Here is a 17375-nt window from a genome sequence, read left to right on the forward strand (position 1 = left end):
CAGGTATAGCAAAACATAAGCTATAAACAGTTTGATACCTCACACATTATAGATATAAATATACTTGCTCACTGATTTGCTGTAATTAAATCACTGCTTTGGTGCAGTTCTTTGTGGTGGGAAACTTGGGATTTTAATCCATGATCCTTTCCTCTCTCCTCTTAGAAGTGGGAGAGGGAGTACCACCTTTCACAGTGACAGCACCATGCTATCCACGTGTTAATCCTTGGCAGTTTCTACATGCATACGGCCAATGCATGATAGGCCTTATCAGAGTATGTGTATTTGGCAAGACAGCCAAGTCATCCTAGTTTCAGGTCACCTCGTCCTAGTTTCATATCAAACCTTTTTGTATCAACAGCAGTTTCATTTCAATAAGCTAATAATACCCCCTAAAAACCCTATGTATCAGCTATCAGCAGAAAGATTTTTCACAGCTGCAACTATCAACAAACAACAAAAGAGCTTAAGCATTTATGCTGTACAAGGGTTAGTGACAAGGAAGTCCATGTGTCAGTCCATGTTAACCCATAGGCCAGTGTTAGCCTAGGCAAGACTCTGGCAGTTACAGCTGTTCTCAGCAGTATTTATACCTGGATTTAGGTTCAAAATAAAGAAAAGAAGGTGGTTCTTCACATAAAATGTAGCTAAGCTGTTAGAGCTTGCCAAAGGATGGTGTGGGTGCTAAAGAATTGCTTCAAGAAAAAGTCAGTGGAAGAAAAATCCACCGATAAGGACTAAAACTCTAAAAACCACCACTCAGTTGAAAGAGGCCCTCAGCCATACAAAACTGCTGTACAAGTACTCAGATAAACCATCACTCACCCTGTTCTTACTCTTCCTCAAGCACCTACTTTTGACCCCTGTCAGAGACAGGATGCTGAGCTCGGTGGATTTGTGGTTTGACCCAGTACAGCTGTTCTTGCGTTTCAGGGACATCATGACACCATCTTCCAGAATAACACTTCTGTTTAATCTATGCATATGAAAAGCTTTCACTTTAAAATGTATTTGTTATCTGGTAAGCAAGAATATTCTCACAGACAGAAAGCAAGAGTGCAGCCTGACATCCATTTGGGTAAAATCGTATCTGCCTCCTTTGGCTGACTTGAGAGAACAAATCAAAGGTAAACCGAATAAATGAAATATTATTAAAGCTGTAGTGAAAATTGTTTACTCAGTACCTAAAGACTTGACAGTCATATTAGACTTAATTATTTTATTGTACACTTCAGACTCTTCTTTCTACATACCTACACATATGCCATCGCATTTCCTCTGCTTTCATTCCTTCATCTTACACTACTCATACAGCATGCCTGGGAGAAGGACATACTTACACCACACCAGGCTGTCAGGTCAGTAATAACTGCCTCAGCAGCATCTGTAAACAAAGCCAGTGTGCTTTAAGCACGTCAGCAGAGCTGCAGAAGGAAACCAACAGGATTATATAATATCAGAAAGATGGAAAGAATGAATTACTAGCATTATGATTCATCTTCTTCCAGAGTATCAGGCTGGAGATGCATACGCTTGTGTGTTCTGGAAGATGAAACTTAATTTTGTAAATACAACTTTGGCAGGAAAGACTGGTGAGACCATTCAAGGACTGTTGGTAGGGTTAAGTTCTAAAACCAACACAATTCTCATATCCTATAAACAAGTCTTCAAAGAACTGACCGTGGCATTTGTGAGAAATTGAAATGGTCAATATTTGCTTTTAAACATTTAAAAGAACAAGAAACTAATTGGCTACTAAAACTCTACATACACACTGCCATAATTTCTGTCCCTTAGAAGGTCTAATGCCACACCAATCCAATTACAATCTGAAGGCCCAGACTAACACTGTAACACCATTACAGGCTGTTCAACTAAAACAATATCAAGTGAATTTTCATTTTGGACAATACTTATGTTAAAAAAAAAATACGACGCAAAAGACATTTCAAACACCTGCAACTCACTCATTCAATAATGACATCCAATAACCAAGATAAAACATTTTTCCCCTTAACCTAAGAATCTTCCAGTCAATTTTTTTTGTTTTCTGCCAGGAATTTTGAAATCCTTGAAGGAAGGACTTTGTTAATTAGCCCAGTTATCCACATAAACATAATGTATAACAACTTGTGCTCCAGATAGATAGGTAAAATTAACTTCATGCATTACTAGTAAAAAAAATAAAAGAAAACATGGTTCTGTATTGTCAGATATCCTCCGTTCAACTGCATTAGCAGTATGGAGCACTGGCAAAGCATCTGCAGCTTTAACCACAATCCAAGAGAAAAAAAGGTAAGTGATAACCAGTTACTGACAATTTAACTATTCAAAAGAAACTACCTGTGCCTCATGCTTGCCCTTGTGATCAGAGAAAGTCATGTTATCTCATGCTTCAATTTGTATGGCATCATTTGAGAGCGAATATATTCCTTACTTAAGAAGAACAATGAGCCCTTTAATGCAAATACTGCTAACTTGGAAGACAGGTTGTATGTAACTTAGGAAAGAGATATGTCAAACTGTCATTATGACTGTTCAGTCCAGTCAGTTTTATACCACATGCATGGAAAACACAAACAATGCCAACGGTGCAAAATGACTTTGAAGACCCTTCCTCATATCAGCTGTGGACAACAGGAAGAATCTGTTAATGCAATTTCCACGCACAAAGAATATAGCAGGAACTTAAGTTCTTTATCCAGGAAATAAGTTATTTTATTCTTTTCTTTGGATTCTTTCTTTTCTTTATGAACCGCAATAGCTAAATAGAAACAAGCATATACGTGAACGGACATTCATGTGTTGCTGGAAAACATCACTATGTCTAGATCTTGCTTGAACAATGAACCTATGATGTGGTACGAATTTCTTGATTATATAGAACCACCTGCACTTGCTGAAAATTACATTCTGTTCCTCAAATAATGCCATAATATTAGTTCACTATATCATATTTTTAATGTCAGTATTTAGGGCTCTGAAAATGGATTGTTTTAGTCTCTCACGTTAGGCAAAGGACTCCAACTCATGGGTGGGGACAGTTTAGGAGAGCTGCAGTGTTTTACACCATGACCTGTTGGCATATTCTTTTTTTTTTTTTAGCGGTGCTGCTATCACTGCAAGGAGGTAGTAGCGGCTGTAGCAGCAGCTTTTGAATTACCAGTTTACAGGTTGTCATATTAAGGTTAACTATTGCCAATTTTATGTTAACACCATATGCCAGACTGTAAACTGTCTCCACACTGAAGTCACAATATAAGCAACTAAGCTCCTCCAACTGAAGCAGGAATCACTATAGCTATTGAAAAGAACGCCAAGCTCATTCAGGACTCAGACTCCCACAGACAGATCAAAGTACCTTGAAATGTAAACACCAGTGAGATCATTTGTTTGCAAACCATTTTTACTGCAAATAAGGTTTAATCATCTGATTTCAGTCAGTGCCTTGAAAAACTTGCAGTCTGACAACATTACAAAAATACACCTCCTGCTGAGCTTGCCCTATACTTACATAAAAAAAACAGTGAAAACTGATGCAGTCCTCTCTTACATCATACAAACAGCCCTCAATTCCGAGTAAAATTATGGAGACCTCTCAGTTTCACCTCACTAGTTGGCTAACCCTGAGTCATAAAAGGAGAAAGTTTGAACTTCTGAAGAGACTCGTTACACCCTTCAAGCCTGGCCAGTAGCCAAGAGTTGTGTCTCCAACTTCAGAGACAGACAAGGCAAATCAATGCCGAGAGAAAAAAAAATGGATTAGACACTTCATCTCCCCATTCATATTCCCCAGTTAAAATATTAATCTGATAATATATTTCAATTTTGGAGATTTCACTTCTGTTTAGAAAGAACTCTTATTTCTCCTGTTAAAGTGATGGAAAACAATGAACTATCCTAGTGTAACAGTTCTTTAAAAACTAAACAGTACAGATCTCCTCCTATAAAATTTAAACCAGTAAATATTAGCTTATTTGACTTAACTACTAAAGAACTGATAGCTTTACAATGGTAAGTATAAAATGTTTAAATTGACCTAGCAAGAAGCAGGGCAAACAGTCTAAAAATAAAACATAGATATATCATGATGAAAATGATCTCCACAGATTGCATACATGAAAGTACATTGCACGTACAAGCACGGGTAAGCCGTCCTCCCTCAAAGAGGCAGATACTTCCGTTATCAGTAGAACGCCACCGTACTTCTCATTAGACAGCAGTTCAACAAGGAAAAACACTAACTTCCGTACGACAAAGAGATTAGTTTTGATAAGCAACAAAAGCAAGTTTTGACCAAAGCTGACAGGCAGTATCCCTTCTAGGCAGGGCTTTGGTGCAAGCCATCCAAGCCTCAATATGCATAGCAATTTAATTATTTAGCATGTTAAAACACACTACGTTCAAAGAATTTACAATGTCACGATACCTACTTGTTCTCCATAATGCTGCTACTAAAAGTCTGAAATTTATGCACAGAAAACAGCTACTGGAGAACATAACGGACATATGACATACTATACATATAAAATTATAATTACTACACATATATATTTATATATGTATTTAGTATATAATACTACGTATTCACAATGTCTGTATTCTTCTCAGATGACACAGTGAAGGATAGGTAACATACACGCTTTCAGATGGTGTTAAGAGAAACAAGATTTTTGTACAGCATTGCTTTTAACATAATGGTGAATCCCCATATGGAACTACACAAAACCGTTCAAACTGCAAATCAGAGATGACACTAAAAAGGCAGATCTTTAGCAACTAAATACTAAAAATACCTAGAAGTCTAGGTGATAAGACTTTCTGAAGACAGGTTCCAGTTAACATTCACTTGTTTAGTCCCATATAATAGAAAATATTTTCCCACATAAGACTAGTAGTACATATCGTTAGTATTCTTTCCCAATATCATCCAATTTCCACATGCTTTCAACAGAAGGCATATTCACCATTGAGTAACAGCCTCAACGGCTTTGTAAGCTGTTGATGCTAAGTGAGTAACAGAGTAGTACAAAAAGGGCACATGCAGTCCAGCAAGAAAGTGCTTGTTTGGTCTTGTCAGTGAGATTTGCTGAATTAAAAACACACAAGAAAAAAATACTTTACACATTTGGAGACCTAAGGAATGAGAAACACAGATGTTAACCTCCTGCACATAAGTTTATTTAAAACCTTTTTGGAAGTCTGTTCTTACCACCTTGAAAAGAAAATTTATGCTAGATTCTGATCTACTGCTGAGATATTTACTATGATTTACTGTACAAGAAAATATTTTCCATGCATAGACATAGAGACACATAAATCACCATTCACTTAAATAAAATAATAGTGCCTGTTACTATTGCTGCCTCTTACTGAGTGACCAGACTTGTGGCAAGAAGATACATCATTAGCAAAAAATTCAACTCCAGGAAAGAAAGTACATTAATATTTATGTTCTAATGCACATTCTAAGACTTCAGCTTTACAATGAGATAGGGGCTCCTGGCATGTGCAGCAATTAGCATTGCTTTTGACAGTACAAACAAAACAACCACCTCATCTGTTTGGACTCAATTTAGAGATCTAATTTCACAACAAGTAAGGGACAGAACACTGGCTCTGAAACTATTTTACTGCAAACTTATTTCTCCTTAAAGTGATGCAGAGGATTTATATAAACAATAACAAGAGTAGCTTCAGACTTTCAGTACAGGTTGCAAATATTATGTTAGACAAACAAGGCACTCACTTTATTAGAAGTGCCAGCTACTCAGAACAAAATATTACACACGGAAGCCAGTTGTTCACTTAATTTCCTGACTATCAAGTGCTTGACTTCATCATGCTGGTGTTCTCTAAGTAATTTGGCAGAAGGAATTTTTATGGAGATTGAAGGTGTCCTGGCTCTTGATACCTGTATTGGTATACAAGTTAAATAACTGTACATTCAAGACATATCCAATTAGACAGAAGAAATACAGATGAGAAGGATGCTTATAATGATACGACACAACTATCTAGTACAGTGCCAACATCCAATTGCTAAGTGTGGCAAAGGGAAAATGCATGAAGGAAGAGACTCTGCAGGGATGGAAGACAACTGAATGTTAAAGGGGGAGAAAAGGATGATAAAAAGAGAAAACTCAAGAGGCTGAGTTCGATTTTAAACAGAATAAGAGGAAGTGACAAGAGTATATATTTAACCAAGTATACTATCTTAAACAGCAATTACTTTCATTCCCGCCTGTTCCCTTCTTTGACCACTGCTAAGAGAATGCTAACACTTTCATGCCATTAACTGCTTTGTTAATCAAAAAAAACCCCAAAACACACCACTTTTCACCCAGTCAAAAGTTCAACTAGTATGGTATTTTCTGTTGCTTTTAACACCTCTACTTATAAGGGGTTTGCCTCTCTTTTACAGATCTGAAACTGAATCAAGCAGAAACAGATTTATCTCTAGAAGTAATGATTACAAGAGACTGTTAATTTCTGCCCCAAAGAAATACCAAAGACAGGGAGACTTCCAAAAATCCCGCCGCAGCTAAGAAAGACCAGGTAGCTGCAGAATAGCCATCCTTCCCCTACTTGACAGCAAGTTTGTCATTTGCCAGAAGTAAGTTAATATCTGCCTCGTATCAGAAGTCATCCCATACAACATAACTGTTAGGCAAGCACACAGAAAAACATTCAGCCACTTCCAGGTTTAAAGCATTCCTCTGAAGGGCGGATTAGCTAAAAAGAAACATTAATTAGTTATGAAAAAGGCTTGGTTTTGTTTATTGAAAAACAAACAAACAAAAAACAAACAAGAAACCACAAAAAATCAACCCAGAGACATTTTTAAGCTGAAATGAACATTAACTTACCAATCGATGCATCACCATCCAAGAGATTGTCATCTTCAGAGGTCTGAAAGTCCATAATTACACCTGCTCCATCTAAAAGCTCCTCATCGCTGCTTGCACTAGTTATACTGTTGTAACTGTTTCGATAGTAGCCTCTATGAAACAGCTGCTCAGACTCCATTTAGCTGCTTTATAACCTATAGAAAGAAAATGAGTTATTTTCTATTTGAGTATGCACAAAAGACTGAGAAGTTGATATCAACTAAAACAAAACAAGTGTATTTCATGCTTTGGGGAAAAAATATTAAGGTCACAACACTATAAGTTAAAAAAATGTAGCGCTAATACAGAACATTATATATATATAGAACATTTTACACAAGTCTTTAGGGATTTTTAACTGGATGATGCTTCCTCATCCCCTTCCTTGGCCTCTCCTTAGCTCAATGTTATCATCATGCAAGTATATCAATTTCAGTACAGGTGGTTGGAATGCACATGCCCCAAGTGTACAAATGTGCACTGCACCATGGAGCTGGTGCAAAATCCAGCCAATGTTAAGGTTAAAAAACGAGTTTCCTTAGTCGTGGTATCTTTGTACTATGTCTGCTTGGAGTGAAACAGATGGAAGGCTAAAGCTGTAGTCCCCTGAAGACAAGTGTTCACATTCTTTTGCACAGAAGAGCGAAAATATAAAAGCGGAAAACCATTCAAAATCTTCATGTCCACATAAAGCTTTCAAAACCCTTATCTATATGCCTTTTGTTTGATTGTTATTTTTAAACACAACAAGGTGTGTTTAAACACACGCTTTTGCACATTCGGTATAACACTAACATATTAGGTTTTCACAGACTCGGGCCGAGTCCTCCTTTGCCTTCTAGAGTTAAATCCACGGAAATAACGTTGTGAGTGGAGTGGGAAGGAGGACAAGATGTGATCACACCTTGATTCCATGCTCTTCTTTATCCAAAGGTCTTGTGTTTGTCATTTCTCAAAGACCATCACTCCTTATTAACATACAACAGCCCAATATACGTTTTTTCAGTAATAAGACATCTCCCATTCCTCCAAGCAAACGAGATGCCTCCCCAATCCACCCCCAAATCTTTTCCTTACACCCTTTTTCCTCTGCTTATCTGCAAATTCTGTAACCATTCACTGTAACCGCTACAGAGCTCTATGCACTGTAAGCATTCAGCCAGCTGACAGCAACAAAAACAGGTAACAGGACTTCCAATTCAGACCCTCTCCTCTAGCCAGCTGTTGAGCCTTGTGAAGCACAGCCAAACTGGGTGGCCCATATCAAGACTTAATAGCAGAGGTCAGACAGACAGCTTTCCTGTATTGGCAAACAGCTCAGCCTTTTAAGTTACCTGGAAGAAGGGGTGAAAAACAAAGCAGCAAGGTTTGCTGGGTAGCTGCAGATGGGACTCTCAGCACTGTGCAGCTGGGTGATAACACGAGATAAAACCCTGTACAGATAAATATGAATCACACCACGTGGTGAGGGGGCAGCAGAACCAATCCCAGCTTACCTTATAAAGCAACGGGCTCTGACCCGACTACTAACATTCACAAGTGTAATAATAAAGTTACAAGAAAGAGCTCAGCATGCACTTACAGTCCCCAAATTAATCTGATACAAGAATTATCAGCTAAGAGAGAGAACTTCATTAAACCACCGTATAAATCCACAGCTTGTCCACACCTTAAGTACTTTACATAGTGCCAAAAGTCCAAAAGGATTACAGAAGAGCTGAAACAGGTTACAAAAGAGCAGAAAGACAATGGAGTACAAAATGGGTTTCCTTCTACAGGGCAACAAAATGCATTAGGACTCTTCAGTCTGGAAAAGATGTAATGTAGAAGATGACACAACAGATGTCAGCAGGATCACAAGCGGCATGAACAAAGTGAAGAGCATCAGTTGTTTTTCAGTAGTGCTTACGTGTCATAATGAAAGAGGTGAGGTGACAAGCAGAGAAAAAAGGGCTAATTCTTCACACAGCATGTAAGGAAGCGGTGGATTCTTTGCCACTGTGCAGTATGCAATGGTTCATAAAGTAACCTGACAAATTCACAGAAGGAAAAAAACCCACAAAAACAACAACAAAAAACCCCACATCAGAAGCTATTAAAGATGACACCTCTGGTGGAAATGCTGGAGGCTAGGAGAGCATTCTGGAGACATGCATGTGCTTATTCTGTTCTTATACTCTTCCCTAGAGATCTGCTATTGGGCAAGACAGATCCCTTTGGCTTTACTCATTTGCATTTCCTTAAAAAAATAATTTAGAATATTTACAATTTCAAACATACTCTCTCTTCAAATAAATTCCTTCCATTCATCTTTATGTGAAAATTCTTCTTGATCTTCTACCATTTTACAGCCACTGAGAAAAGCCTCTTAACAGACAGCCAAAAAAATTTCACACTGCCATATTATGAAGCATATCCTATTTGAAAATACAGTTGCTTGTATCTGCAAACAATGGAAGCATCTCTATTTTCCCTCCAAACAGATCAGATCACATTTTATAATTCATTCAGAAGCTATACTTGAAACTGTTCAACAGATATTAACTTTTCACACAGTGTAATTTCTGGGATTCCCAATAAAATGGTACCTACAAAGAACATGCCCCCAAAAAAGTCAGATCACAAACAGTGACTATTTCATTATTATGCTCACAGAAAGTCCTGTTAATATCACTCTGCCAGTACCAGTTGGGTACTATCATAAACGAAAGCCACACAGCACAGCTGAAATGAGACACTGGGACTTCCTAGAAGTGTTTCCACTCACTGCATCATTCGTCACCTTCCTCCACTTGCTCCATGCACCAAAAATTATATTCTAGACTCTCAGCTGCCAACTGGCCTCCTGCCTGAGTGAATCTTTGTTACTTTTACATTCATCTGATTTTTTCCTACGTTCTGATGAGGTTTGCAAGGAGACAGAAAACTCTCCTGCCTTGTCCATAAAAATAGCACTAGAAGACAAAAAGCCCAAGACACAAACCCCTCCCTGCAGCACACTAAGTTTTAGTCTATTGTGTTCTCTTCCTGTTGTGCATCTGACTTCTTTGAACAGTTAATTTTTTTCACTTGCGTAGTAATCTTTATTACAAAGGAGAAAGCAATTAACAAGCAGGAGAAAGACCACCATTCAGTTAGCAATCACAAAGAGTTGTTCATAAATGTATCAAAACAAAGAGGCAGCAAATCTAGATCCCAAAAGTACTACTAATTCGGTGTAAAACCCAGGCCTCCAAACTCAAAATTCAAACTGCTCCAAGAACTCTTGAAGATCCTTACTGTCAGTGTGCAGAAGTGAGAGTATCTCTCTTGTAAACCAGAGGCAGAAACAAAACTAGCAAAAGCAATTACTTGAGACCAGAAGGAATTGATTCTACAGTGTTAACAGACGCAAATTAAGGAGGTGTGAGTAGTGAATTCTGTTATTAACACTTTGTTGTTATGTTTGATGCGTACTGAGGACATGGCTAAAGCCTGCTTAGTCTTTTAAGTTTGGAAGCCACATACAGATTTTTCATCTAATAAAGACGTTTTCCTGTAATAGTCTCAGCAGAGAGATAATTTTCTTTATATTAAATTCCACAGCTTCAGTTAATCTTACTACAAACCTGCTATTCAGAGAAAGAGAAATAACTCTCCCCTTGGATGTCTTTTTAATCACTTTAGAGAAATGTCAGAACAGTGGATTACAGATATTAAATCTCCCAATAATTGAGAAAATGCTTTCAGCCTGGTCTACAATGGAAGGGAAAGTTTCATCAATTAGCCAGTAACTGACAAACAAAACCAACAGATTTTCCAGAGCCAGACCAAGCATACAGGGAAGAATCCCTGCATCATCTCTGCACAAATGTGATTCCACATGCCAACTCCTCCGGCACATACATGCCTACAGTTACATGATAGCCCTTTTCTTGTTTTGAAATACTACACGTCTCCTGCTGCAGACGTATTGCTTTTGACAGACCTCTCCAACAATCAAGCAAAAGCTGTAACACCGAAACCATTCGTTTTGAGGACCCTAACCAAGATTCTGAAGAACTGTACATTAATTCTCCGCGTTCCCAGAGAGTCAACGGCTTCGTATCTGACAACGTGTTACACATACTGCCTTACAGCAGCATCCAGCATGGCAGGAATGCAAGAAACTAAGACCATGAAAGTGGTAAGTGTTCAATAAGCTTCATGTAGGACTAAAATTTTACTTCTTGAGAGCATGCCAGTCACTAATTTGTCCACCACTACCTGTGATTAACGGGGGGGAGGAGAGCTTAGGTCAACATGCAACAAATTTCCTGGTGTGCCTTTAAAAAAAGGGTTTGTTTAACAAACTAGGATGCAAAATTAGGGATGCACTATCTTAAACTGTGTTAAACGTTCAGGACAACTTAAAAGTGTATGCTCATGTGACCTTAAAATACTGTTAACAGGTAAGAGGTCTGCCTCGCTTGAGTAAGGGAAACTGAGTGATGTGGATGCAGAAAGTAGACTCCTCCTCATAAACAGATTGCTGGGAACAGCAGTAATAAAGAAAAGGAAGAGCCAAGAGAATGTTTTTTCTATGGCTACAACAGCCAGAAGAGAACCAGCACCATGCCTAACCCAATCTGGTGCAGATTATCCTTTGTGGATACTGGAAGAGTGCATTCATGCAAGAGAGCCTGCACAAATGCTTATGGAGTTGTGAAGAGAAAACTAACCAGCCAACTTGCTATTTTATAATGTCAGATTCATTCCACAGATTTCCTGCCCTATCCAAATGGGCACTAAAAAGCAAGTGGGGAAAGATGGAAGTTACTCAAGAAAAACTGCAAATGGGGAAAAAAGGTACTGGCTGAATGCTAGCCAAACCCAATATCCTGAGAAGGCAAACAAAAAAATCCTACACCGGATTCCCAACAACCACTAGTTACAGTAAATATTTAAGTAATGAACCTTTTTTTTCAACCTAGACTACTGTAAAAATCCAAGAAACATTACAAAGCATTAATGAGAACATTAAAGATATTACATTTAACTTATTTTGATGAAGCACAGAATCATAGAATCATTAAGGCTGGAAAAGACCTCTGACATCATCAGGTCCAACCGTTAGAACCTAACTGCCTGGTCCACCTCTAAACCATGTCCCTAAGCACCACATCCGCACGTTTTCTGAACACTTCCAGGGACTGCGATTGCACCACTTCCCTGGGCACTCTGTTCCAATGCCTAACCACCCTCTCTGTGAAGAAATTTTTCCTAGTATCTAATCTGAATCTCCCCTGGCACAACTTGAGCCCATTTTCTCTCGTCCTGAAGCATCATAGTTTTGATCCAGAGTCCAGTCCAGCTACCTCAGAACACAGACTCAAAAATACTTCAGATTATCTTTGAAAAAAAAAAAAACCAAAAACAAAACAAACAAACAAAAATAATGAAGTAATGCACTGTAAGAATAAAAAAAGAAAATCTAAGTGATATTCAGGGAGCTCTTGGAACAGGGAAGGAATTTGACTCAACTCACATACCCAAATCTTCTATGAAAAGACTGTAAAGCAAAAAAAGGGGCAACTAACCCATCATGCTTCCATTACTAAGGTATTTCCAGGATGTCCTGACCCATCAAAATTCTTCTACAAACCAGGTTATCAGAGAAGCCTCTGACACTAAAAAAATTAAACAGCAAAAACCCCAAACAAAACCAAAGAACAATCACCTAAAGCAGGATGTCTTACCTTTTATGACTAGGGAGAGGAAAGAAACAGGTATATTGAATTGTGAAAGATCTAATTAAATACAGTGCAGGCAGGAACTACATTGGTAAAGGAGAACAGCACAGAAACAGCTACATTAATAGTAGAAAAAGCACATAAGGCTATTGCAGTTTTCTGCACAGTCTAGTACCTCAGGCACTTTTCTGCTCTCAGACACCAGACATCCCACATATCTTTCAAGCTTTACAAATAAAAGGTCAAGCAGAGAAGCGAGTCAGCTGAGGCAACCACTTCCAGTGCTGAGAACTGCCTCTGGAGAAGATGGAGTAGGACGGTAAGAAGTCTGATTTACAGGACATCTGTCGTCAGGTGATCCTAATAATCTGTACATCTCTGCTATGTGCTCTGCTGTCACACATAAAACTACTTTTCTATATCTCAAAGGGGTGGCAGAAAACAAAGGCACCTCAAGTTTGTTATTTCCCTGGGAGGAAGGAGGAGTGAAAACTTCAAAGTACTTTTCCAGATTCCAAATCCACTTTAAATAGTTGAAAGTAAAAAAACAAACAAACAAACAAAACCCAACAAACCAAAAAAGCCAAAAAACCCAAACCACCAAAAAACCTGCAATGATTGATCTTGTTAACACAAGAGCTCTTTCCCAAGCTGAGAAGAAACTTGATAAACCCCCAAATCAGTGTAATATTCTATTTTTCTGTTCAGTACTAACAACTAACAGGCAGTCATCTGTCCCGTAACTCACACATACCTTCCTGCAAACCCTATGCAAAGACAGCACCTAGTGAGAAATGCTATGCAGACGTAAAACAAAAGCAGATGAAATTAAAATTAAGAATACAATCTTTAGATATAAGAATGTGTTCTACCGCAGAGGAAATGTGGTGATAGCAATAGAAGAGTCAATTGCTGAAAATTTTTGAAAAAATTATAGGATTTTAAAGGTTTTAACTGGTAAGAACCTTCAAAAGTGACTATTCTTTATAAAAATAGTCAGGAATTCTATATACATCATCTTATTAAAAAAAGTATCCAACTACTATACACTTTAAGAACAGGTAAATAATATGAAATTCCTCACACCCACACTGAAATTAAAATTTTAACATATATCCCATATACGGGGATATATGTCAGAATAACTGCCCAAAAGACAGAAGGAATCAAGAACAGTTTTGAACGCTTAATTCCAAACCTCCCGTATTATGTTAATTTAAAATAGTGCAATGTCATCTTTTTTATTTTTTAAATAAGCCTACCCTTCAGAAATAATTTTGAGCTCAGAAATCATAAGACTTTTACAACAGTTTTAAAACAAAGGCCATGTTGTGGCCACTTTTTCATCCGTAGTCTCACCAGCGTCAAAGTTACATTCCCATTTTCATTGTAGACCCAGCATATCTAGCCTCCATTTATTTATTTTGCCTGTCCTGTGAAGATAGTTAAGCAAGATAAGAACATCACTCATCTTCCAAACTTCAGGTTTGGAAAAGGGGTGAAAGAATTGTGAGGAATTTCTCACTGTAATTTTTAGATCACAGCAGACTATTTCTTCATAAAAAGGCTTAAAAAAATCTTACCCTTCAAATCAAACACAGAAGGAAAGATGAGCAAAATAGCAGCTTTCCTGAACTCTCTCAAGTCAGGTTAGACCACAAAAATTCTTAAGGATACTCAAGAACCCAAACTGTTAAAATTAGGGAATGCATGTGTTAACCTTACAAAAATAAATACACAGAAGATCATTCTCTGTAGCACTCAAAAAAACCCAAACAAACCAACCTATCTGAAACTAACTTAACTGATCTCAGGAACAGGACTCCTATTGCAGTCATCTAGTGAGAAAGGATCTTGGTCAATTTTTAGGTCATCTTTAGAAAAATAAAGTCACAAAGGAGCACTGCCAGTTAACTGACACTATTGGAGTATTTAAAAAAAACCAACCAAACAACGGTTTGAGTTTATGTAGTACATTCTCTTGGAATAGAAGATAAAAAGTCAGTTTCCAAAAATACACATAGGTAAAGCTTAGTCTAGTTCCATTCACAGCTACTTCCAAAATAAAATCAATGTTCATAGAGGGAAGAGAAACATACTCAAATATTCTTTAAACAAGAAAGAAAGCAAGGACAAGAACAGAAACACATAGACAAAACTACATGAAAAGATAATACCTGTAAAGCACGAAGACAATCTTAGCTTTAAAACTGTAACAAGAAAACAGTATTCATATCTACTTTTCAGATTCTACTGAATCTTACCACTCTTAGTTATAAAAGTTTAATATAACATAACAACAGCCTGAAAAGTTTTTTTCATTTTTATGATACATACCAATACAGAATATCACCACTATATCTGATCTTCACAAAAGCAGAATCAATAATAAATACTCACTTTTTTATCTTCTCAGCTTTAAAAAAAAAAAAAAAACCAAACTAAAAACTGCCAGCCTAATTACAGGATGAATACTGCACTCATGCTTCTAGTCATATGATTCCAAACATTAAGGGCATTGACTTTAGTTTATATAAAGTATTCAAAACTATTTCATTTCCACTCTCTAAAATGTCTTAACCACTAAGGCTATGGCTACCCGTAGTTGTGACAGCTGAAGACTTGTACCACCTGGCACAAAGGTACCAGCCTACTTGATGGAAGGGATTGCTTCTTTCATATTCACCAAGTTACTAATGTGAATACTTTTAAATTGCTTTCAACCATAACTGGCTGGATTAGCTGAAAACTCAGATTTAAACTTACTAAATTAACCTCATTCATTAATACATCAGAAAAAACTCTGCTATCAGAGTTGAAGAGTAGTCTCCCACACAGACACAGTAATAAGCAGCTACATGAGTGGTAAGGTGTTTAAGGGGTTTTTAGTTAACAACTTGAAAAAAAAAAAAAACCAGCCTAGAGAACATAATCCCTTAGCATGAACCTGAACTAAATATAAATGTAAACATAACTCAAAAGCTTAAGCTTCACAGGCAGGTACTGATCCTTAGCCAAGTCATGGTAAACAACTGTGTCCATGGCTGCCACTGTGGAGCAAGCCAAAAATACAAGTAAGATACAATATTAGTTTATAAACTAATGGGTCAGTAGGTATAGCTGCAAATATTCTGTCCTGGAAAGAAAAGACAGAGAGTCCCCTCAGCAAAAAAATCTGTGGCGTTCCTTCTGTGATCATCTTCAGATGAGAATAACACTGGAATTCATTACGACAACTGAAAGGTAAAAACCATACTCCTCTTTTGAAGGGCAAGAACCATGACTGCAGGTTCCACTGCAGACAATGTAAGTTTTGTCTGTTGAGGCTTTTGGCCATGATGCTCATTTTCTGTTTGATGAAAAGACACAGCAACAGTGTGCAACTGTGTGCAAACTCTTTAGAGTTTTTAAAGGATTTTGCTCCTTTTTAATGTGGACTTGTGTTGCTGTCATCTGAGCATTACACAAACAATGGAGCAGAGCTTTTACGCACCATCAGAATGACCGTATGTCGTTATCCATACTACGTTTCTTTATCTTTTCAGAGAAATGCACTGTGCAGTACTTAGCTATGTGCACAGATTCATAAGTTCAGGGTCGCACCTGAGCTGGGTATCTTTCAGATAATTTTGTTCAATACGTTTGTATCTGAATGATCTGAAAGTACTCAAGGAATGAAAGAGAAACTTTAATATAAAGGAAATAAGAGAGTATATAGAAAAGAGGCTCTGCAAGCCAAGACAAAGAGCATATGAGAGCACGGACTCCAGCAGAAAGAGAAGCACAGGAAAGGTATTCATTCTTGACAGGCAAAATTATTATTCAGGATTGTCAAATTGGAATCTGAAAAAGCACCACTATCCCCAGTTTAACTTGGTATCTTCTTTATCTTCTCGATAACAGCAGCTACCACAGATTTTTGAGGTCCTTGTACCGAATTCCACCTTCTTTATAAACACAGTAAAGCCCCCGAGATCAAGAAAAAAATCCTATATAGCTCTCCAAAATACAGCACAGGCATACAACCATTGCTTATGAAATCTTGTGGGGACCCCTGGTGGTTCCTGTTTACCTACTCTCCCTACTACTGATTTGCAAACTTCAAAGAAGTGAAGAAAATACCAGCTAATGAGGAACCCAGTCGCTGTACTCTGGTTAGAAATGACAACTCCTTGGTCACCAAAAAATAAAAAAGGCTGGGGGCTCTTCTTGGTACGTGTAACAGATAAATTGACAGATGCACTACGTAGAGCTATTCAAACTTCAAGGCTATGAGCCCTGACAATAGGCTTGCTCTTTTTCTTGCTCTGGATCCTCTCAAGCAGCAGTGTTAAGGCAGCAAGGTGAGGAAGGACTGAAGTGATCTGCAACCAACACCTGGACATGGCTCACAGATGACCTTCTTGGCTGTACTAGACAGAAGCCACCTCATTTCTGTAAATACAGCATATCCAACCGTTAACGATTGCCATCCTGATCTTCTTCAAAGGATGAAATAAGTAAGTCTGTTAAGAGAGACCTGTGAACCTCTGACGTTAACAAATAAGATTGTTAATGGCTTGTTTCTGCTTTTTAATAAAAAAAAATATACGCTAACCAAAGGAGATTAAAAAAAAACAAAACAAAACCCACAAAAGACAGTGAAGCCCTAGATGCACAAACACCACCAAAAGCAAAGTATTCACTAAATCAAGTGTGTTAGCCGTTCGGAATGCACAGCAAATTCCTCTCACTTGAATATTCTTCTCTCCAGCTGGTTGGCAAGTAGAACTTC

General features: G+C 37.8%; 1 protein-coding gene across 5 annotated transcripts in view; it reads right to left on the bottom strand.

Annotated features, from left to right (window-relative positions):
* Positions 1-17375, bottom strand: part of CLCN3 (Cl-/H+ antiporter 3) — a 69031-nt gene that overhangs the window by 46666 nt on the left and 4990 nt on the right. For all 5 annotated transcript variants that reach the window (XR_015700039.1, XR_015700040.1, XM_087737579.1 and 2 more), the window contains one exon: positions 6870-7045. Coding sequence is in view for 3 of the 5 variants with exons in the window: in XM_087737579.1 (XP_087593705.1) it covers positions 6870-7029 (160 nt within the window). In the remaining 2 variants the exon portion in view is untranslated. The remainder of the gene's footprint in view (positions 1-6869; positions 7046-17375) is intronic.

Source organism: Nipponia nippon, unplaced genomic scaffold (assembly GCF_047370975.1).
Source record: "Nipponia nippon isolate SJK-2023a ecotype South Korea unplaced genomic scaffold, ASM4737097v1 scaffold_6, whole genome shotgun sequence".
In the NCBI taxonomy this organism is placed as follows: domain Eukaryota; kingdom Metazoa; phylum Chordata; class Aves; order Pelecaniformes; family Threskiornithidae; genus Nipponia; species Nipponia nippon.